Source organism: Rhinoderma darwinii, chromosome 4 (assembly GCF_050947455.1).
Source record: "Rhinoderma darwinii isolate aRhiDar2 chromosome 4, aRhiDar2.hap1, whole genome shotgun sequence".
NCBI lineage: Eukaryota > Metazoa > Chordata > Amphibia > Anura > Rhinodermatidae > Rhinoderma > Rhinoderma darwinii.
In genome coordinates, this window is record NC_134690.1 from 388,227,703 (window position 1) to 388,250,183 (window position 22,481).

The window sequence follows — 22,481 nt, forward strand, 5'->3', positions numbered from 1 at the left end:
GGACAGAAGAGCGCAGCATGCAGCAGGAGAATCTGCCGGACAGAAGAGCGCAACATGCAGCAGGAGAATCTGCCGGACAGAAGAGCGCAGCATGCAGCGCTATTTTGTCAAGCAAAATTACGCAAACTCTGAGAAACCCATTAAAGTCAATGGGATCCGGTGCTTCAGTTTTCTCTGTTCCGATTACATAACAGAAAATTGGAGAAGCGAGCGCAGATGTGAACAGAGCCTAAAGGCCCTTTTACACCGGCCGATTAACGAGACCTCTGGTAGCTGAAGAGATTTAACGGCGCCCTGCTCTGTTTATTTATTCTGATGCAGCGCCGTAAAAAAGGCTACTGCATCAGAATAAAGCCAGTTACTGGCTGTAGGGATGCACGGTGCATCGAAACTTTGATACTGTTTCAATACTGTGCATCCCCAAACGGTTCGATACCGCTATTTCCTGTATTTCGATACTTAGCTGTGTGGCCGAACAGCTCAGTATTGTAACACATGAATGTATGAGAGCGGGGCTGCGGCCATGTAATACAGCCAGTGCCCCGCTCCCGAGTCCTGACATAGGCGCGCGGGGGTCAGCATGATGTGATGCGGCCAGCGCTGCACTAATGATCTGCGGCACTGAAGACAGAACATGGCGAGCGCACTACAAAACACCCACATATTCTGTCCTCCGTGCCTGAACCGCCGCTCATTAGTGCAACGCCGGCCGCATCACCTCATGTCAGGAGCGGGTCAATGACTATTACACAGCCGCAGCCCCGCTCTTTAACGGCGGAGATCAGAGAAACCTCTCATCTCCACCGCTATTCCCCTGAATGCTGCCATCAAAGCGGACTGCAGCATTCAGGGGAAAATGAGAAGGGGGAGATGCCCATGGATCGCGTCACAGGGAATTCCTGTGACGCGATCGAGAGACATACCATATATGGGCAGACAGCCCAGGGTCTATTGACGGACCCCAGGGCTGTCTTACCATATTTCCTGTTAGGGCATACTGAGGTATAACCTAACTGCTGCCTGTTTGCTATCTGTCCACAGGCTAATGTACTGGCACATATCTGATATATGTCAGTACATTTAGGCTATGTTCACACGGAGTATTTTGCAGGAGGAATATCTGCCTCAAAATTCCGTTTGGAAGTTTGAGGCAGATTTTCCTCTCCCTGCACGCCGATTTTCGCACCGTTTTTCGCCCGCGGCCATTGAGCGCCGCGGGCATAAAACACCGCGAAATACGCTTTCTCTGCCTCCCATTGAAGTCAATGGGAGGTCAGAGGCGTAAACGCCCGAAGATAGGGCATGTCGCTTCTTTTTCCCGCGAGGCAGTTTTACTGCTCGCGGGAAAAAGACGCGACGCCTCCCATTGAAATCAATGGGAGGCATTTTAGGGCCGTTTTTTGCGACGCGGTTACCGCGTCAAAAAAAATCTGCAAAATACTCCGTGTGAACATAGCCTAAAGTATTGTTAAATTTAAAAAAAATACACATACACCTTTTTTACAATAAACATTAAAATAAGTCTCAATACATAAAACCTACACATTCAGTAATGGCGCGCACAACAATGTTTTTGCATCATTTATGAGGTGTACGCTGTAAAAAAATGAGATAAACACGGCTTTCTATCACTTATTAATGTGAGGCGCGAGGTGCGATGAATTTAACCTCCATGTTCCTCATATTAATAGTAATTAACCCCCTCATGTACCTCACAAATTAACCCATTATGACTGAGAAACATGATGGGATTAATTACTATTAATGTGAGGCGCATTCAAAATTCATCACACGTCGCGCCTCACATCAGAAAACGGAAGAACTTTTTTTTTTTTATTACTGTTGGCAAAGAATCGAAATCTCAATACTAAACGAAGTATTGGTATCGAAGTCCAAATTCTGGTATTGTGACATCCCTAACTGGCCGCCGAAAAAACAACTATGGGCGGTCGCTAACAGGTTAAATCTGTGCAGTTTGTGCTCTGCCAGGACCTCCCGCTTACAACAGAAGCTGCCAGGACCTCCCGCTTACAACAGAAGCTGCCAGGACCTCCCGCTTACAACAGAAGCTGCCAGGACCGCCTCCTCTGCGCCAACAGTATCGCCTGCCTCCTGCGCACTTCTTGTGGCGGCTAAGCTCAGGGGAGGGTGTTTACTGCAAGTCTGTCCCCAATAATAAGAGGGCACGGTGATGGGGCACGGTGGGGTTTTCTGGCTTTCATAAATGACGGTGTCTGTACCATATCAAATAAATATTGCCCATAGGAAACGTACAGTAATTTTCTTTTATGGTTTTAATTACTGGTGCATCTTATAGTTTGACAAATCCGTTTTTTCAGTTGTATCCTCATCCTCTAGCTGGGGCTACATAATACACAGCTAAATCCTATTACATGGCTGTTAAAACAATATTCTCTCAAGTATAGTTGAGGCTTCTGGCCGGAGGGGAGGAGATTATACACCCGACTCGCGCTTCGACAGTGTGTTACCGATTACGATGTATTGAGGAATTCAATCGCCATGTTTGAGATTGCTTTCGGCCGATTAAGATAAAATAAAGGAATTGTTTTTCCCATAGCATTCTGTGGACCAGCAAAACTGACTTGCTCACCCCCGAATGGATCTGACCGCAAGACTCCACTTTGCCATTCAGATCCTATATAGAATTAGCAACCCCCCCCCCCCCCCGTATAGTTGGTATCTCCCAAACAAGAGAACCGCGCCAGATTTGAACATCACTTTTCTATATCAAAAATGAAACTGGTGTCCTGTAATTTGGAGAGAAATACGATGTTTTGCTAATACTTGGATGAAATAACAAGATTTTCCTATACATCGGTCATTGTGTTTTTCAAAGAACCATTTGGTCCTTTAACCTCTTCCCAACTGCTCACTGTTTTGATGGCGGGACGTGCAGATCCCCAGTCTACAGCGTTGTCTTTTGGCGTCGCTGTAGAAGAGTCTGATGAGAACGCATTCTCAAACCAGCTGCCTTTTGAGTACAGCTGAAAAAGTCCAACCCCAGCTGTTTAACCCTTTGATCGCAGCAGTCTGACGGCAGCATGATCAAAGTGGACGCCACTCTTCATTCTCGTAACCCGGAAACCTGGTAATTCAATTGGAGACTGGGGGAACCCTCTGCAGTCAGAGGGTTCTACCACCAAAACACGCAGAAAAAAATGAATTACAATTTCTCCCGCATAAAACAAGGCTTCATACAGCCAAGTCAAAATCTAGATGGTCATTAAGGGGTTAAGATTTCCCCATGGTTAGATTAAAGGCATTGCGATGCGAGTGACTCCATTGTATGTATCGGTTCTATACAATCTATCGCTTCCCATTTTCGGTAAAGATGTCCATAGTCTAGATAAAGCAGCGCATACCTCTCCTTGGTACATTTCGAGATGAGGCTGGCCAGGTCTCCTCCCTCACAGTACTCCATGACGATATAAAGTGTAGTATTTGTTCGATCTATGATACGGTCATAGTAGCGCACAATGTTGGGGTGTTTCAGTTCCCGTAACAAGTTCACTTCAGACACCAGCATTTGCTTCTCAGTCTCACTCATGGTGCCATAGTCCAGCTCTTTCCACACAAGCACCTGCAAGATACACAATCAGGTTAAACACAACCAAGACCTTTCTCACAACCACTAGGATTGTTTATATTGTCACTGCCTGCAAGCAGCGGACCTGTAGTTGGGGGTGCACGGTTGGGTCTGGGCTGCTCAACTATGACTCAATGTAGCCCCAAAATACGGGAGAAGTCGTCATCGTCCGCTTATACATAGCAGACAACTGAGTGACAATAACAGGACAATACACAGACTTAACCCGTTAGTGACCGCTAATACACCTTTTAACAGCGGCCACTAACGGGCTTTATTCTGATGCATAAGCTTTTACGTCGCTGCATCAGAATAAAGTAAACAGAGCAGCGAGCCGTCAAATCTCCCTGCTCTCAGCTGCCAGATGTAGCTGAGGGCTGGGCGCGTCCCTGCTCTGCCGTGTGAGATCGATATAAGTATCGATCTCACCAGTTTAACCCTTCAGATGCGGTGCTAAATAGCGAGCACCGCATCGGAGTGGTTTTGGAGAGAGAGGGAGGGAGCTCCCTCTCATCCCACCGACAAGATCGCCGAGCGTCTGTGTCTCCGATGGCAGCCGGGGGCCTAATAAAGGCCCCCAGGTCTGCCTGTAATGAATGCCTGCTAGGCTATGCCGCAGGCATGACCTAGCAGATGCCTGTCCGTTTTAAAAGGACAGGCAGTAATACACTGCAATACAAAAGTACTGCAGTGTATTATAATAGCGATCGGAGCATCACATATTAAAGTCCCCTAGTGGGACTAGTAAAAAAAAAACAAAAAAAAAAACACACTTTTTCCCCTTACAAAATGCTTTACTATTAAAAGAACAAAAGTAAAAAAGTTACGCATATTTGGTATCGCCGCGTCCATAACGACCGACTATAAATCTAGAACATTTAACCCGCACAGTGAATGCCGTAAAAAATTAAATAAAAAACGATGGAAAAATTGCTGTTTTCTGTGAATCCTGACTTAAAAAAAAAATGTGATAAAAAGTGATCAAAAAGTCACACCTACTCCAAAATGGTACCAATAAAAACTACAAGTCTTCCCGCAAAAAAATGGTGCTATTAAAAAATACAACTTGTCCCGCAAAAAACAAGACCTTATACAGCCATGTTTTTTATTTTGAAAAACAATCATTTTTGAGCAAGTTATGAACAATTTTAGATTTATGCTAGTTTCTTAATTACCAACTGGGCGTTGTACAGAGGAGTGTATGACACTGACCAATCAGTGACCAATCAGCGTCATACACTTCTCATAACACTCGTTGCCAATAATTACCCTTTGTAAACAGGGCAGCGATCAGCAGATGAACAAGCAAACGCTCATTCACCTGCTGGTCGTATCGTTTTAAAAAGTAAATTATTGTTGTCGGCAGCACATCTCCCGATGTAAACAGGGAGACGCTCGGCCGACATGATAATAATGGATGGGGATGAGCAACCGGAGTAACGACAGCTCGTCCCCATCCATAGCTCCGTGTGCCAGGAGAAAAGGAGCGCCGAACAACGAGATCTTGCTGATCGGCGCTCCCAGCACCGTCAGATTATTGGCCGGTGTAAAAGGGCCGTTATTGGATGTCAGCTGAAGGAAGAAGAAAATCGCAAGAAAGATGCAGAAGACATGCAGCCCTCCTGTAGCAGACTTCATGCAACTCAACGCCACTCAGGCCCGGGCTGGCTGATAAATTCTGCCACACAGAGCTATCAATGGATCTGCCATCTGTGACAAGGCAGCAGACCTCAAAGTCACACTAACATACAAAGCTGAATGGTAGACGGCGACTTTGGCTCCGTGGCCTCTGGCATAGGCCAGTCATGTGATCAAAGTAGAGCGTTCTGGCCGTTACACTAAGCTGTGCAACCATTCAGCCGCGCTACAATAGATGTGAATGAGAAGAGTCGTGTACACAACTGTCTGGGCTATCAATCACATACAGAAATATGGATCAAGGTAGTCACTTAAATTAACTTTTTACTTCGATTTATAAACGGGGTCTTCTAAGCCATACGTGTCCCAGGGGTCAGACAACACTGATAACTAACAAAGGAGCTGTATGTAAACTCAGAAGAAACAAGGACATCTCAGTACAGTCTATGGGCCAACCCGGTGTCTGCCAAGTGAAAGGGCACCAAGAAAGGGACTAGGATATGTCACCCATCACTCATTGGCGAGGGTCCAACTGATTCAACTAACTGGCAGTTCTTGAAGCGGAGAGCAGCCACTAGTGGACAAGCAGGGTACAACGTTCACAAGACAGCTGCACCCCCACCAATCCGAGTTATAAATCATACTATGAATGTGCCATAAATGCAACTTTTTTGATCCCACAGCACTCCGTGTTTCAAGGGTGCGTGAGTAGGCTTCCACAACAACGTATAAAAAAATGGGAACTGAGCACTCCAAGGTATTATGCAATAAGTGTTATTTTATTTCACATATAGCGAAAAGTAGTAATCCAAAAATAGGTTTAACGTTTCGGTCTATACATCCGACCTTCTTCAGACACGGATTAAGTCCGTGGATGAGGATATGCGGCGCTTGCGACCTCGGTAGCTCTTGGGTAACGGCGCTGTTTTGTGCAATAAATGCAGCTTGCAGACAAAATCCAGGACACCCAGTCAAATACAGATTTTCGTATATCCATAGAGCTCACACCCCTTAGTCACTGCTCAGATTTCTACTGTAGATAATCTGGCAACATTCTCAGCAGGATCATTGATTTGTATGGAGTTTTGCTCAGAATGTGGTCAGATTTTCTACACTAGAAATCTGAGCAGTGACCATAGAGAGCTCTCCAATCTGTCAACCCTGTATCTGACACATCAGAAGATGATTGACAGGATTCAGCAGATTTGCCAGAGACCACGATCAGGTAGCCACAGACCGTGGGAGACTTATAAAAACTAGTGTATAGCAAATGACAGAAAGTGCCCATATAAACCAATCAGACACGACCTTTCGTGTTCCAGAGAGCATTTGAAAAATGTAAGCAGTGACCTGATTGGTTGCTATGGGCAATTACTTTATCTTTCCTTCGCAAGAAGTTGCAGATAAGAACATCCACGGGTGCGCTGCTCGGTGCTGTCCAGGGTACAGCGCCCCTAGTGCCATTATTATGAAAATCTCTACTAAAGTCGTGCAAACTGGTTGCTCACATTGGTATCGTAGCGATAAACTCATACTGTACTTCTACCCCGTAGGACCAAACATACCCTGCCATCGGCTTTCCTACGGATCTTCTCACATTTCCCATAGGAGCCACAGCCTATCGTGTACAGGACCTCGTAGTCCTCCACCTTGGACGGCATGTTTCCCGACGTCTATTTGTGGTAGAATTCCCCCGTCACGGATTACGTTTCGGTTCGGAATAACTAAACACTGGAAAATTCCCGTCTCCACAGCCAAATCCAAACAGCACTAGAAACGGTTTAAACGTAGAGCCTTCGCAGTATTCTTCGCATTAATTGGCTATAGGCCTTAAGCTTCTTTACTGCTGATTGGCTAACAGCTCTTGGCATTCTATTAGCTGATTGGCCGTCGCAATCAATACAAAAATGCAACCTCCCAGCTGTTGTTAGCGTCAGCGGCTGAATGGGCGGGGCTTAGAGCTGGTTACCAAGCGATAGACGCCGCGCGATTAGGGAGCGGGTGTTTCCAACGGAAGTTTGGCTTAGGTCACGTGACCCCAGCTGTAGCCTAACAGCGCCCCCTATACCCGACAACTGGTACAGCAGGTGGGCAAGTTTGTAGTGACAGTTTGGTCAGTGGGATGTAAAGCGCCTGGCTGGTGTAGTTGGTAAACATGGAATAAACTGGTTATATTATGTGTAAAATTAAAGAGAACTTCCCTAAAGAATAATAAAAACAACAAGATCATTAACCCCTTAGTGACCAAGCTTGTTTGGACCTTAATGACCAAGCCAAATTTGTCAAATCTGGTATGTGTGACTTTATCAGAGAATAACTCTGTGAAAGTTTTGAATATCCAAGTAATTCTGACATTGTTTTTTCGTCACATGTTGTACTTTATTTTAGTGGTAAAAGTAGACTGATACGATTTGCGGAAATAACTTAAAAAATAGAAAAATTGAAGAAATTTTGTAAAAATTATCATTTTTCCCTATTTTTAACTGCAATATGTCACATATGTACACACATACTGTACAATTTTTTTTATTAAATATATATTTCCATCTCTTTACTCTATTTTGGCAGCACTTTTGAAAAAAAATAATAATTTTTGAGCAATTTAGAGGACTTACAAGTTAAGTAATAATTTTATAAATTTTGTAGTACATTTTGTTTTCCTGCACCAAGCCAGGTTTTCATAGGCTCATAGGTGTCAGAATGGTGGAAACCCCCACAAGTGACCCCATTTTGAAAACTAGACCCCTTAAGGTATTTATTAAGGGGTGTTGTAAGTATTTTGACCCCACAGTTTTTTTGTAAGAATTCATGCAAAGCAGGCATAAAAAAATATAATTTAACTTTTTTCATAAAAGTATCACTTTGAAGACCGATTTCTTTGTAAAGCGACCATGAGAATGAAGAAACACACCCAAAAATCTATCACCCTGTTTCTCCTGTTTTCAAAAATGCCCCCATTGTGACCCTAATGCGTTGCCTGGACACACGACAGGGCCCGAAAGGGAGGGAGCACCCGGAGGCTTTCAGGACTCATATTTTGCTTGAAAATGTTTTAGGCCCCACTGTACATTTGGAGAGGTTTTGAACTACCAGAACGATAGAAACTCCCCATAAACGACCCCATTTAGAAAACTAGACCCCTTAAGGTATTTATCTAGGGGTGTAGTGAGTATTTTGACCCCACAGTTTTTTGCTAAATTTAATGCATAGCAGGTGAAAAAAAATAAAAATTCACTTTTGTAATAAAAGTATCACTTTGAAGACCGATTTCTGTGTAAAGCGACTATAAGAATGAAGAAACACACGCCAAAATCTATCACCCTGTTTCTCCTGTTTTTAAAAATGCCCCCATTGTGACCCTAATGTGTTGCCTGGACACACAGCAGGGCCCGAAAGAAAGGGAGCACCCGGAGGCTTTCAGGACTCCTATTTTGCTTGAAAATGTTTTAGGCCCCACTGTACATTTGGAGAGGTTTTGAACTACCAGAACGATAGAAACTCCCCATAAACGACCCCATTTAGAAAACTAGACCCCTTAAGGTATTTATCTAGGGGTGTAGTGAGTATTTTGACCCCACAGTTTTTTGCTAAATTTAATGCATAGCAGGTGAAAAAAAATAAAAATTCACTTTTTTCATAAAAGTATCACTTTGAAGACCGATTTCTGTGTAAAGCGACCATAAGAATGAAGAAACACACCCCAAAATCTATCACCCTGTTTCTCCTGTTTTCAAAAATGCCCCCATTGTGACTCTAATGCATTGCCTGGACACACAGCAGGGCTTGAAAGGAAGGGAGCACCCAGAGGCTTTCAGGACTCATATTTTGCTTGAAAATGTTTTAGGCCCCACTGTATATTTGGAGAGGTTTTGAACTACCAGAACGATAGAAACTCCCCATAAACGACCCCATTTAGAAAACTAGACCCCTTAAGGTATTTATCTAGGGGTGTAGTGAGTATTTTGACCCCACAGTTTTTTGCTAAATTTAATGCATAGCAGGTGAAAAAAAAAAAAAATTCACTTTTTTAATAAAAGTATCACTTTGAAGACCGATTTCTGTGTAAAGCGACTATAAGAATGAAGAAACACACGCCAAAATCTATCACCCTGTTTCTCCTGTTTTCAAAAATGCCCCCATTGTGACCCTAATGTGTTGCCTGGACACACAGCAGGGCCCGAAAGAAAGGGAGCACCCGGTGGCTTTCAGGACTCCTATTTTGCTTGAAATTGTTTTAGGCCCCACTGTACATTTGGAGAGGTTTTGAACTACCAGAACGATAGAAACTCCCCATAAACGACCCCATTTAGAAAACTAGACCCCTTAAGGTATTTATCTAGGGGTGTAGTGAGTATTTTGACCCCACAGTTTTTTGCTAAATTTAATGCATAGCTGGTGAAATAAAATAAAAAAAACACTTTTTATATAAAAGTATCACTTTGAAGACCGATTTCTTTGTAAAGCGAACATGAAAATGAAGAAACACACCCCAAAATCTATCACCCTGTTTCTCCTGTTTTCAAAAATACTCTCATTGTTGCCATAATCTGCTTATTAGACCTGTGGCTGGGCCAAAAAGAGAGGGAGCACCCTTTGGCTTTCAGGGCACAATTGAATAAATTCTAGGCCCCATATCATGCATTTAGAGGCATTGAGCTGCCTGAACAAAAAAAAACCACGCAGAAATGACCCCATTTTAAAAACTAAACCCCTAAAGGTATTCATCTAGTGGTGTAGTGGGCATGCGGACCAAAAATGTTTTAAATGAGGAAATAATGGGTATCATTTCAGACACTATGGGTATATAATGTTTTCTTCAAGCTTTTATTACGGTTCCACATGAAATAGAGGAGACGTGGTAGAAGGTTATTTTGTTAGAAATACGCCACATTAATAAATTTGTGCGGCACAGAATAGAAGTGAAGCCGTGTATTCATAACGGATACATGTCGCTATAGACATATTTGCCTGTACTTATGACTATGTCTTGCTGAAGAAGCAGTTGGTGCCATTATGATGTCATTGTGGACAGAATTCTGTCCTAATATAAAATCAGTCAGAGAGGAAAAAATAAACTGTACTGGAGTGACGGGCAATATCTTCAAACAAATGGAGGAAAATGTATCCAACTATGTTGCAAACTCGAGTCTGTTCACTAGATAGAAGAACACCTGCAGGGCTGTCATGACAAGGATTTTTTTTTTCAGTGACTGGTTGTACAACGTCTCTTTAGCTCCATCAATCCTTATGAGGGACGAATGTGCCAAGTGGCGCGGTACACCATAACAGACCCCTGCCCGGCAAGGTAGGAACCGCTATGTGCACAAAACAACCAATCACCTACAGAATATATAGAGGGGCAGTGTCCAAAACCATCTATAGGAACAGTAAAGGATCACTAATCCCCAAAATGATGTCAGTATTTCCAGAAGAACCGTAACAAAGCCCATGGTGTATTGATAAGGAACAGCTCAATTATTAGAGATCCTCCAAATAAAAAAAAAAGATCATGCCCGTATCACGGTACAGAATTAGGAATGTAACAGCTGTATGTGGCAGGACATAGTCATAAGAACAGTCAAAATAAAAAAATTGTGGATGTGGGATTTTGTACTGGACAATTAATTCCAGCACTTGATCACCCACAAATAAATAAAAAAAATCATAAGGGGTAAAATTAGTTTCACGGTCTGAAAAAAATGTGCTCTACAACCTCTCCCACAAGAAATAATCCCTACTTGGAAAGCCCACGAACTAAAAAGAAAATATAAAGAAATTGACTCCCTAAAAAGGCCCCCAACCCATTATTTTTTTTTGTGTTAAATTCTAGTAATTTGCAACCGTGTGAAAGGTTTCGAAACAGGGATAGTTACAAAGGGCTGGTTTTGATGGACACATGGGGCAATAAAAGCGGGTATCCCTCCTCCTGCCATGCCTGCTACATACCCGACACCTTTTTTGGGGATATTTTTGGGTCTCAGTGGAGGGAATAGGGTGTAAAAAGTGGCGCTCTGAAAGCCTGCGCACATCCTCAGATTCGCAGGATTGTGCCGGTATAGTGGACTCAAAAAGGAGATGCTCAATGACCTTCTCCTGAAATTGAAGGAAAGTGAGCGTTCCTTGGGCTTTTTTGAAAATAACAAAACTGTTATAGGTAGCAACCTGGATGAGGTAGATTGCTACCTTTTTGTACCAGGCCTTATTTTTGCGCTTCACCAGGTAAGGCTGAAGCACCTGGTCGGAAAGGTCTACACCCCCCATAAATTTGTTGTAGTCTGTTACACAGACAGGTTTCTGCTTTGCAGTGGTAGCCCCCCTCTCCGTAATTGCCACAGTGGTGTCCGTGTGTACGGTGGACAGCATGTAGACATCCTTCTTGTCGGCCCACTTCACTGCAAGCAATTCCTGACTTGCAAGGGCCATGGATGTTCCCTTTCCCAAACGCCTGGACACCAACTGTTGTGGGAGTCCCACTCTGTTCTTCCGTACTGTCCCACAGGCCCCTGTATTTGCAGCATGGAGGGCTTTATAAAGGGCAACGCTGGTATAAAAATTGTCTGTATAGACGTGGTACCCCTTGTGCAGAAATGGCTCCATTAGGTTCCACACAATTTTGCCAGGGGTGCCAATAGTTTCTGGGCAGCCTGGGGTATAAATTTGGCAGTCCCTGCCTTCATAGATTTTGAAACCGCAGGTGTAACCCGTTGTGCTCTCGCAAACTTTGTACAATTTCACCCCATATCTGGCTCGTTTGGAAGGGATGAATTGACGAAAGGAAAGACGCCCTTTGAAGCTCATGAGCGATTCATCTACTGACAAATTTTTGTCAGGGGTGTACAACTTTAAAAATAAATCATTTAGAAGGGTGATTAATGGCCTTAATTTATTAAGCCGATCATAAGCTGGGTCACTTCTTGGGGGGACTTGGGAATTATCAGTAAAATGCATGAATCGCATTAGGGCCTCATAGCGGTTTCTGGACATCACTGCTGCAAATACAGGGGTAGCGTGGACAGCACTACAAGTCCAGTAGGACCGGACAGAGGGTTTTTTAACCAAACCCATATTGAGGGTAATGCCTAAAAATTTTTTTATTTCTGGGACACTTGTGGGGCTCCACATTCTGGAGTACATAGACGCAGGCTTTTGTAGAACAAACTGCCTAGCATACAGATTAGTCTGCTGGACTATCAAGTCTAGGACCGTATCACATATAAATAAATTAAAAAAATTATAGGGGGTAAAATTTTGGACGTCGACACTAATTCCTGGGGTCGCTTCAAATTGGGGTACTTGGGGGGAAAATGATAGTGCAGGATCCCACATCACGGGAGGGACTGCAACACTCGGCCCTGCACTTGACACCTCTACAGCGACTGACGTATCCACCACCATAGGACTATGGGGTTCAGCGGTGGAATTAGAATCGTCACTGTCACTGTCTGGAACAAATTCTGAAGCGGTGTCTGTTTCGCTTTCAGAAGTGTCGGAACATAGCAAGGCGTAGGCTTGCTCCGCGCTGTACATACGCTGAGACATATTTATAGATGTGTATGTATATATATATATATGCCCTATAAGTCCTAACCCTAAAGTAAACCTAAAATCCTAAAAACGAGACAAATTTTTTTTTTTTTTTTATATATATATTTCTTTTATATTTTTTTTTTTTTTATATAACAGACGTAAAATTAATTCTAAACGGCCCTAAACACGAACGCTAAACTAGCCCTAACCCTAAAGTAACGCTAAACTAACGGTAAACTAGCACTAACGCTAAACTAGAACTAACGCTAAACTAGCACTAACGCTAAACTAGCGCTGACGCTAATCTAGCGCTGACGCTAATATAGATTTGATATATTATATATATATATATGTGTGTGTATAAGAACGATGATTTTTTATCACTTTTTTTCTTTCTTCACAGCACAGGACTTAGACTGATTTCTCTCTCCTCTCAGAACAACTACAATGGGAGGAGAGAGAAACACAGCCCATGTCCTGGCTGTGTTTTGAAAATAACTGTCAGTGATCTCTGTGATAGGTTTTATCACAGAGATCACCTGATCAGGGACCAGTCACAACGGTCCCTGATTGTTGCTGTGCCAGATGACGACACAGGTAAGTTATGCAAAGCGCACTCGGGCGCCATTTTGGGGGGGGGGGAATTGGACCGTGGGGGGGGGATCGGACGGGGGGGGGGGATCGGACCGGGGGGGGGGATCGGACATGAAGGGGAATCGGACGGGGGGGGGGGGCGCACTATTTACCCGTTCTCTCTCCTCTCTAAGGAGTTATTCCATGAGAGGAGAGAGAAATGGCGATTATCCGCCGGTTTAGCGTGAACGCCGTGAAATAGCGATTCACGGCGATCACGTGACCAGAGACCACTCGTTATGGTCTCTGGTCGTTGCCCCGAACTCTCAGCTACCTCCGGTAGCTGAGAGAACGGAGCCCCGATCTTTAATTTCGGCGCTACTTTAGGCTAATGCGATCACGTTAAAAGGCGTCGCATTAGCCTAAAGCCCATTAGTGAGGAACGTAAAAAGGCGTACTGTTGGTCACTAAGGGGTTAAATATACATTTCTATTCATCTATTTCTTAGTTATAATTGGGATAGATGGGTGACCAGAAATATCTCAGGTTTTCTCAGACCATCACAAAATACCAACAGACTCCAGATCACTGAACGTTTATCATATTTCACGCCGTTCCCGTTGTCCGCAGCGGTAGGTTTGCCACCAAGCCCCGTCCTCATCATCGTAGGTCCCAACCGTCCCGGATCCAGCAGGACAGTCCTGGTTTTACACCATCGTCCAGGCGGTCTGAAAAATGCCCCTCGGTACTCTGGGCACCCCTGTCGCCAGCCATGCCCCCCAACGACAATATGTCAGTCCTGTGAGTGCCTGCGCCCAGCATGAGGCAGGGGCGTAGCTAGGGGGGCAGGCGGGGTATGTGCCCCGGGCGCAACACAGTGGTAGGGAAAGGGGGGCGCTGAAGAGCAGCTGATCGCTGCTGATAGGCGCCCCGTATGTCGGACACCTGCAGCAGCTTTAGGCTGTGTTCACACTGAGTTTTTTGCAGGAGGAAAATTCCTCCTGCAAAAACTGCTCCAGTAGGTTTTTGAACAGTGGTTTGACAAAAACTCGTCAAAACAGTCGTCGAGGTTTTTTTTTCCTCTTTCTGACCGATTGAAATGGGGTTTTGGAGGCGGAAACCGCCTCAAGATGGGTCATGACGCTTCTTTTTACCGCGACGCGTTTTCTTTTACTCGCGTTAAAAAAACTCGTCCAACTCCCATTGAAATCAATGGGAGGCATTTTCGGGTGGTTTTTGAGGAGTTTTTTGGCGCGGTTTCCGCATCAAAAAACTCAGTGTAAACACAGCCTTAGGAAGAGCCAGGAAATTACGGCGTTCTGACTGGGGTCTGTGACGGCCAGGGAGTGGACCAGTCCAGTCACCTGACCTCACATCAGTGACATGAGGTCCGATGAGACTCAGGTCAGGGGACAGGTCCACTCCCGTGCTGCAGCCTCCCAGCATCTAAAATGAGAAATAAAACAACTTTGCAACCGTTTTTTGTTTCTACTGCTCTTGTAGTTCTGTGTCTCCATGGTAACAGACTACAAACAAACCCTGTGTCGTCTGAGCCTGCAGTCATACCCCCTTCTATCTGTCCTTTACTGCTTGCTTACCTACCAAACGTGTTTTAGCATAAAATACGGGACAACTGGAAGGAAGTATGACTGCAGGATCAGACTGTGCAGGGTTTGTTTGTTGTCTGTTAACATGGAGATGCATAGTTTGCATAGGAGCTGTAGAAACAAAACGATAGGAAATTATTATTAAGAGGACAGTCAAACTTTTTGCAATCCAATTTTTTTTTCCTCCCAGGGATGAGCGCTGGATGTGGCCAACAACCGCTTATTTTCCTCTCTCCTTTTTTTCCCCCGTTTTTCGCTGCGCTTTTGGCCCGCGGCTATTGAATCTAAGGGTATGTGCACACACACTAATTACGTCCGTAAGTTACGGACGTATTTCGGCCGCAAGTACCGGACCGAACACAGTGCAGGGAGCCGGGCTCCTAGCATCATAGTTATGTACGATGCTAGGAGTCCCTGCCTCTCTGCAGGACAACTGTCCCGTACTGTAATCATGTTTTCAGTACGGGACAGCAGTTCCACGGAGAGGCAGGGACTCCTAGCATCGTACATATGTATGATGCTAGGAGCCCGGCTCCCTGCACTGAGTTCGGTCCACTACTTGCGGCCGAAATACGTCCGTCAATTACGGACGTAATTAGTGTATGTGCACATACCCTTATGCATGGACTGTGGGCAAAAATAGCTGCGTAAAACAATCAGAAACAAGTTGATTTTAACGGAAGGTCAGAGGTGGAAACCACGGCAAGAAAAGAATGCCACTTTTTTTCCCTATGAGCGGCCAAAAGCCGCCTGGGAAAAAAATGCATATGCCTCACATTGGAATCAATGGGGGGGGGGGGACGGACGGGGGGACGACGACGACGACGGGCGATTTCATCCATTTTTTGGTGCTGATTCTGTACATTAGAAATTTTAACTTTTTATTAAAAATGGCAACACTTTATTAACATAAAAACGGTAAACATTTAAAAATGTATTATGGGATTAGGTGAATCTGCTATTCTATTTATACAGATTATTTTAGGATGCTGGGATAGCTCCAATACTGTTCCTTGTAGTCCCTTACATGGAATATCCTGTAGATGGCAGCACTGACACACATTTTAACTTTCTGTACTATATTCAAATAAAGGGCTGCCGCATACAGATGTCTCAATGTCACATACATCTGGTAAGGAACACGTCCCCCTCACCTCTGTGTTGAGCAAAGCATGAATAGTCAACGATAACAACAACGTCGTCCTTCCCTTTAGGACCAGAAAATGATTTATTATTTGCATTCCGGTGGTTTTAAATATTTTATTTTTTGTTCAATGTAGTCGTATGAGGCTTTTTTTTTTTTGAGAGTTGTACTTTATGTAGATACCATTTTTGGCACATATACATAAGCCTAAGTTCACACTTCCGTTATTGTACATTTAGGACTCTTCCGTCGGAGGAAGGGGTGAACGGGAGTCCAAACGGAAAGAAGCGCTTCCGTTAGAATTACCATTGATTTCAAATGGTAATTCTTTTGTTTCAGATACATTCCATTTGTCTCCGTTCGCCGTTTTTTTGACGAAAGCAAAAGTGCAGTCTGCAGAACTTTTGCTTCGGTGAAAAAAAATGGAAACCCAGCGAACGGAAAGCATCTGAAACAAAAGCATTAAGGTATGTTCACACGGCCTATTTTCAGATGTAAGTCGGGCCTTTTACGCCTCGAATTACGCCTGAAAAGACGGCTCCATTACGCCTGCAAACATCTGCCCATTGCTTGCAATGGGTTTTACAATGTTTTGTTCAGACGAGGTGTAATTTTACGCGTCGAGGTCAAAAGACGGTGCGTAAAAAGACGCCCGCCTCAAAGAAGGGCAGGACACTTCTTGGGACGTTTTTGGAGCCGTTTTTCATTGACTCCATTGAAAAACAGCTCCAATTACGTCTGTAATGGACGCCGTGAAAAACGCGAGTACTTGCAAAAACGTCTGAAATTCAGGAGCTGTTTTCGCCTGAAAACAGCTCCGTAATTTCAGACGTAATTTGTTAAGACGTGTGAACACACCCTTACCATTGAAATCAATGGTAATTCTAACGAAAGCGATGCTTTCCGTTTGGACTCTTGTTTATCTCTTCCTCTGACGGAACAGAACTAAACGTACTATAACGGTAGTGTGAAAGGAAGAATTGAATGAAAGTTTATTTTTTGCTAAAATTATAAAAGAAAAAAAAATAATTCCACTGCAGTTTTTTTGTTTTTTTTGTGGCATACACCGATCATCATAAGATTCTATAAATATATCATCATTATCTATATACAAGTACAGGAATATGGTCAGACAGTCCTGGGTCCTTTCATGGACACGATCAAAGGGGGGGGGTCCACTCCTCATTCTTTACCTTTCAATGCCACGATCAGTGTTCATCATTAAAAGAGATCAGAGATTCTGTTGATCATTCTGTGTGCCCGCGCGATCAACAGGACAGGACAAGTATGCTCGTCCTGATGCGGCCACAGCCTTTCACTCAGGACAAGCATACTCCTGCTGTGTCATCAAGCAGTTAATATCAGAAGTATCGGTTATATCCCCCTAAACAGTTCATTCTGACATGATTGTAGGATCAGTAGAAAGCAGAACACATGTATTTAAGGCACATTACGGTTAAATGTCAGTATCTGCCACCGTGCCATGGTTAAAAAATGTTGGTCAATTTTTTTTTATTTAAACGCAAAATGCGAAGGCAGCCGAGCATCGCCTTGTAATCTTCATACAGACATTAGAAGGGTTAAAGAGCTCCGTGACATCCACAGCAGTCATATATATATATATATATATATATATATATATATATATATATATATATATATAGGATATTACTGATTCAACAAAGCTGTGCTCTTCTCGAGCTGCCACCATGTTGCAGTAACCACGCCAGCTTAGGACAGGACTACAGAGTGCCGAGTCAAGCAGCACATCAGAATAGTCTGTCCTCGAGCGCAACCCTCAATATCCTATCATATTCCAAACTGTCTCTGGAGATGACAATGCAGGAATTCTTCAATGGAAGTGTCATGGATTGGGGTTTCTATTACTGCCCATCTGCCTAATAGACCATGCTAAACATCGGCTGGACTCTGGAGTGGTGGAAACATCCTCTGGAGCAATGATTTGCAAGTCACCATTTGGCAGATTGATGAATGAATCCGAGTGAGTTGAATACAAGAACATTTCCTACCAAATTTGTAGTTTCAGTTAAAAGTTTGGTGGAGGAGGAATAATAGTCTTGGGCAGATTTAATGGTTTGGGCTGAGATCAAATGGTTCCACTGGAGGGAAAACTTAATGCCACGTGATACAATGACATTCCGGAGAATTGGTTAGTTTGGTGAAGGTTCTTCCCTACGTTGGCCTAAGACCTCTGATTTCTCCCTCTTTAGAACTACTTTGGACATCATAGCCTTACCTCACGCTTGCGGCTGAATGGACACCAATACGCGTAGCCAAATGTAGTGAAAACCTTCCTGGAAGACCAGCAGCAAAAGGGAGAAGCGGCTCCACATAAAGTCCACACTTAGATGGGCATATTGTTCCCACGTTTCACTGCTTGTCTTTTCGGGTGGACCGTATAGCACCATAAACTATTCATTCAGTGACATCGCAGTTTAAGGGCTCATGTACACGATCGTTTCTGTTTTGCGCACCGCAAAACACTGATCCTAGTGGTTTCCGTGTGCTATCTGTTTGTTTTGCGGACCCATACACGAGAATGGGTGAGATGGACCGCAAATACAGACAAGAATAGGACCTGCTCTATAATTTGGGGAACGAACACACGGATCCGAAAAAACCACTCACAATAAATGCTTCATGTCCATATGGTCATTGTCATCTTACAGCCGAGCATCCCAGAGAAATTTGGACAGTAATGTGGAGAGATCTTTTCACGGCTATGATAGCAGGACACATTTCTCTCAGATATATCTAAGGCTGGGTTCACATGGAGGTTTTTGCAGGAGGAAAATCTGCCTCAAAATTCCAAATGGAATTTTGAGGCAGATTTTCCTGTCTGCACGCCGATTTTCACTGCGTTTTTTATCCGCGGCCATTGAGCGCCGTGGGCATAAAACGCAGCGAAATACGCTTTCTCTGCCTCCCATTGACTGCCGAAGATGGGGCATGTCCTTCCTTTTTCCTGCGAGGCGCTTTTTCCGCTCGCGGGAAAAAAACCGCCTCCGCCTCCCATTAAAATCAATGGGGGGCATTTTTGGCCGTCTTTTGGCGCGTTTTGCAGCGCAGTTTCCGCCTAAAAAAAACGTGTAAAAAAACTCAGGAAAGCCGATGTATCAGAGTACGGGCTCATAGACTTTCTAGTGAGTCTGTACTCCGATACATTGATTTCCAGAAAAAGCTGAACAGACACAAAGCGGCTGAAGTCTCACACGAGCGCTTCTGCCGCTTCATTTTAGAGATTGGTGGGGGTCTCAGTCCTTGGACCCCCACCAATCAGAACTTCTGACATGTCACTACAACATGTCAGAAGTTTGTCAAACATTTAGTTTCCCTTTAAAGATCACCTTTCACCTCCCCATACATGTGCAGCTGAGTGCAGAATGTAATGGGGAGGGCTGCACAAACCCTGGGGCACTTTACATTTTTTACCTCCCACCGTTATTTAGATATCGGTGCCGTTATATTTGGCGCCCGATATTTAACTAACCCCCTGAACAGTCAACGGGGCGTGTACTGGCAAGGGGGCGTGTTACTATGGCTGTGACACTGTCCAATCAGATATGGACAGTGCCACAGCATGAGAGAGTGTGCGATTGCAGTCTTTTTATCCGAACAGGCAAGGGGGCGTGTCAGTGCTACATCAAAAACGGCCCGAAAATGCCTCCCGTTGATTTCAATGGGAGGCGGGGGCGGTTTTCTCCCGCGAGCTGTAAAACCGCCTCGCGGGAGAAAGAAACGACATGCCCTATCTTCGGGCGTTTACGCCTCTGACCTCACATTGAGTTCAATTGGAGGCAGAGAAAGCGTATTTTCGCGGCATTTATGCTCAATGGCCGCGGGCGAAAAACGCTGCAAAAATCGGCGTGCAGGGAGAGGAAAATCTGCCTCAAACTTCCAAACTGAATGTTGAGGCAGAAATTCCACCTGCAAAAAACTCATTGTGAACATAGCCTTAAAGTGCAGTCACACACAGCAGATTGTGTTGCAGTTTTTTTGCGACTGAAAAGAAGTTACATTAATCTGTATGGAACTTGCAGAAATCCATACACCTGCTGCAAAAACAACCCCATAGACTAATGGAACTTTTAGGGTATGTGCACACGAGAAGTGGCTTTTACGGCTGAAATGACAGACTGTTTTCAGGAGAAGTGTCCCGCATATAATGTATATAAGTGTCCCGCATATAATGTATATAAGTGTCCCGCATATAATGTATATAAGTGTCCCGCATATAATGTATATAAGTGTCCCGCATATAATGTATATAAGTGTCCCGCACATAATGTATATAAGTGTCCCGCACATAATGTATATAAGTGTCCCGCATATAATGTATATAAGTGTCCCGCATGTAATGTATATAAGTGTCCCGCATGTAATGTATATAAGTGTCCCGCATGTAATGTATATAAGTGTCCCGCATATAATGTATATAAGTGTCCCGAATGTAATGTATAGAAGTGTCCCGCATATAATGTATAGAAGTGTCCCGCATATAATGTATATAAGTGTCCCGCATATAATGTATAGAAGTGTCCCGCATATAATGTATATAAGTGTCCCGCATATAATGTATAGAAGTGTCCCGCATATAATGTATATAAGTGTCCTGCATATAATGTATAAGTGTCCTGCACTTCTTTTGACGAGGCTGTATTTTTACGCGTCGTCGTTTGACAGCTGTCAAACGACGACGCGTAAATGACAGGTTGTCTGCACAATACGTCGGCAAACCCATTCAAATGAATGGGCAGATGTTTGCCGACGTATTGTAGCCCTATTTTCAGACGTAAAACGAGGCACAATACGCCTCGTTTACGCCTGAAAATAGGTAGTGTGAACCCAGCCTTAGGGTATGTGCACACAACCTCTTTTCAGACGTAATGGAGGCATTTTACGTCTCGAATTACGCCTGAAAAGACGGCTCCAATACGTCGGCAATCATCTGCCCATTGCTTGCAATGGATCTTACGATGTTCTGTGCAGACGAACTGTCATTTTACGCGTCACTGTCAAAAGACGGTGCGTAAAATTACGACCGCGTCCAAGAAGTGCAGGACACTTCTTGGGACGTAATTGGAGCCGTTTTTCATGGACTCCAATGAAAACCAGCTCCAATTACGTCCGTAAAAGACGCCGCGAAAAACACGTGCACTTGTAAAAACATCTGAAATTCAGGAGCTGTTTTCTCCTGAAAACAGCTCTGTAATTTCAGACGTATTTGGCGTTGCCGTGTGAACATACCCTTACAATCACAGAAATTTCTGCACCAAAGTCTGCTGCGTATGACTCCAACCATAGGCCGTGTTCACACGTAGCATAAACACTGCAAAATTTGTCTTCGGACTTTCTGTGCGCAAATTCTGCCCAGTTTACAGTAGCAGCAAAGTGGATGAGATTTCAGCAAATCCACACGATACAGAAAAAAACGCACATAGGAAGTGCAGGATTGGACATGCTTTATGGATTTCCAATCCGCAGCATGTCAAATTATGTTGCGAAAACACAATTCCACAACGTGTGAATATAAGGTTATCCTACCGGTCACGGTCTCACTTACCTGAGCGATGCCATTCTGGTGATCCCGGCGTCCTCTACTAGGCCGCAATCGAAGCCTGAGCTGGCCATGACAACACGATAACTGGAACTGGCACCGGTGCAGGTATATGAGCCTCATTGATCAAAACTGTCTAATAAAAAAAAGGGGCCTTGTTGCCCATAGCAACCAATCAGTGCAGCTTTCCGTTTTCCACAGGAGTTTAGCCCCTTAAGGACAGAGACATTTTTTTTATTTTTTATTTTCCACTCCCCGCCTTCCAAGAGCCAAGTAGCCCATAGAAATGAATGGGTCTGTAATTACGGATGAAAAATATGGTTGTGTGCATGGGGCCTAAGAATTCCCTTATACCTGAGGCGGCATCAGAACACACAAGGGGGGATCTGAGGGGTAAACGTACAGCAACAGGGAGAACGTTTTATTGGTACAGAAAAGTGGTAATGCTTTAGGGTATGTGCACACACACTAATTACGGACGTAATTCGGGCATTTTTGCCCCGAATTATGTCCGAAAATAGCGCCTCAATAGCGCTGACAAACATCTGCCCATTAAAAGCAATGGGCAGACGTTTGTCTGTTCACACGAGGTGTAATTTACGCGCCGCTGTCAAATGACGGCGCATAGACGCCCGCGTCAAAGAAGTGACCTGTCACTTCTTTGGCCGTAATTGGAGCCGTTATTCATTGACTCCAATGAATAGCAGCGCCAATTACGTCCGTAATGGACGCGGCGTTCAAGCGCCTGCACATGCCGTTACGGCTGAAATTACGGGGATGTTTTCAGGCTGAAACATCCCCGTAATT

The 22,481-nt window shown here is 44.1% G+C and overlaps 1 protein-coding gene across 2 annotated transcripts in view; it reads right to left on the bottom strand.

Moving 5' to 3' along the window:
- Positions 1–7,132, bottom strand: part of NEK2 (NIMA related kinase 2) — a 30,640-nt gene extending 23,508 nt beyond the window's left edge. Inside the window, exons 1-2 of one of the 2 annotated variants that reach the window (XM_075863290.1) lie at positions 6,811–7,132; positions 3,384–3,601 (exon numbers count right to left, since the gene is read on the bottom strand). In XM_075863290.1, coding sequence (XP_075719405.1) covers positions 3,384–3,601; positions 6,811–6,906 — 314 coding nt within the window. In that variant the 5' untranslated portion in view covers positions 6,907–7,132. The remainder of the gene's footprint in view (positions 1–3,383; positions 3,602–6,810) is intronic. The other variant, XM_075863289.1, reaches the window with a different exon arrangement.
- Between the last annotated feature and the right edge of the window lie 15,349 nt (positions 7,133–22,481).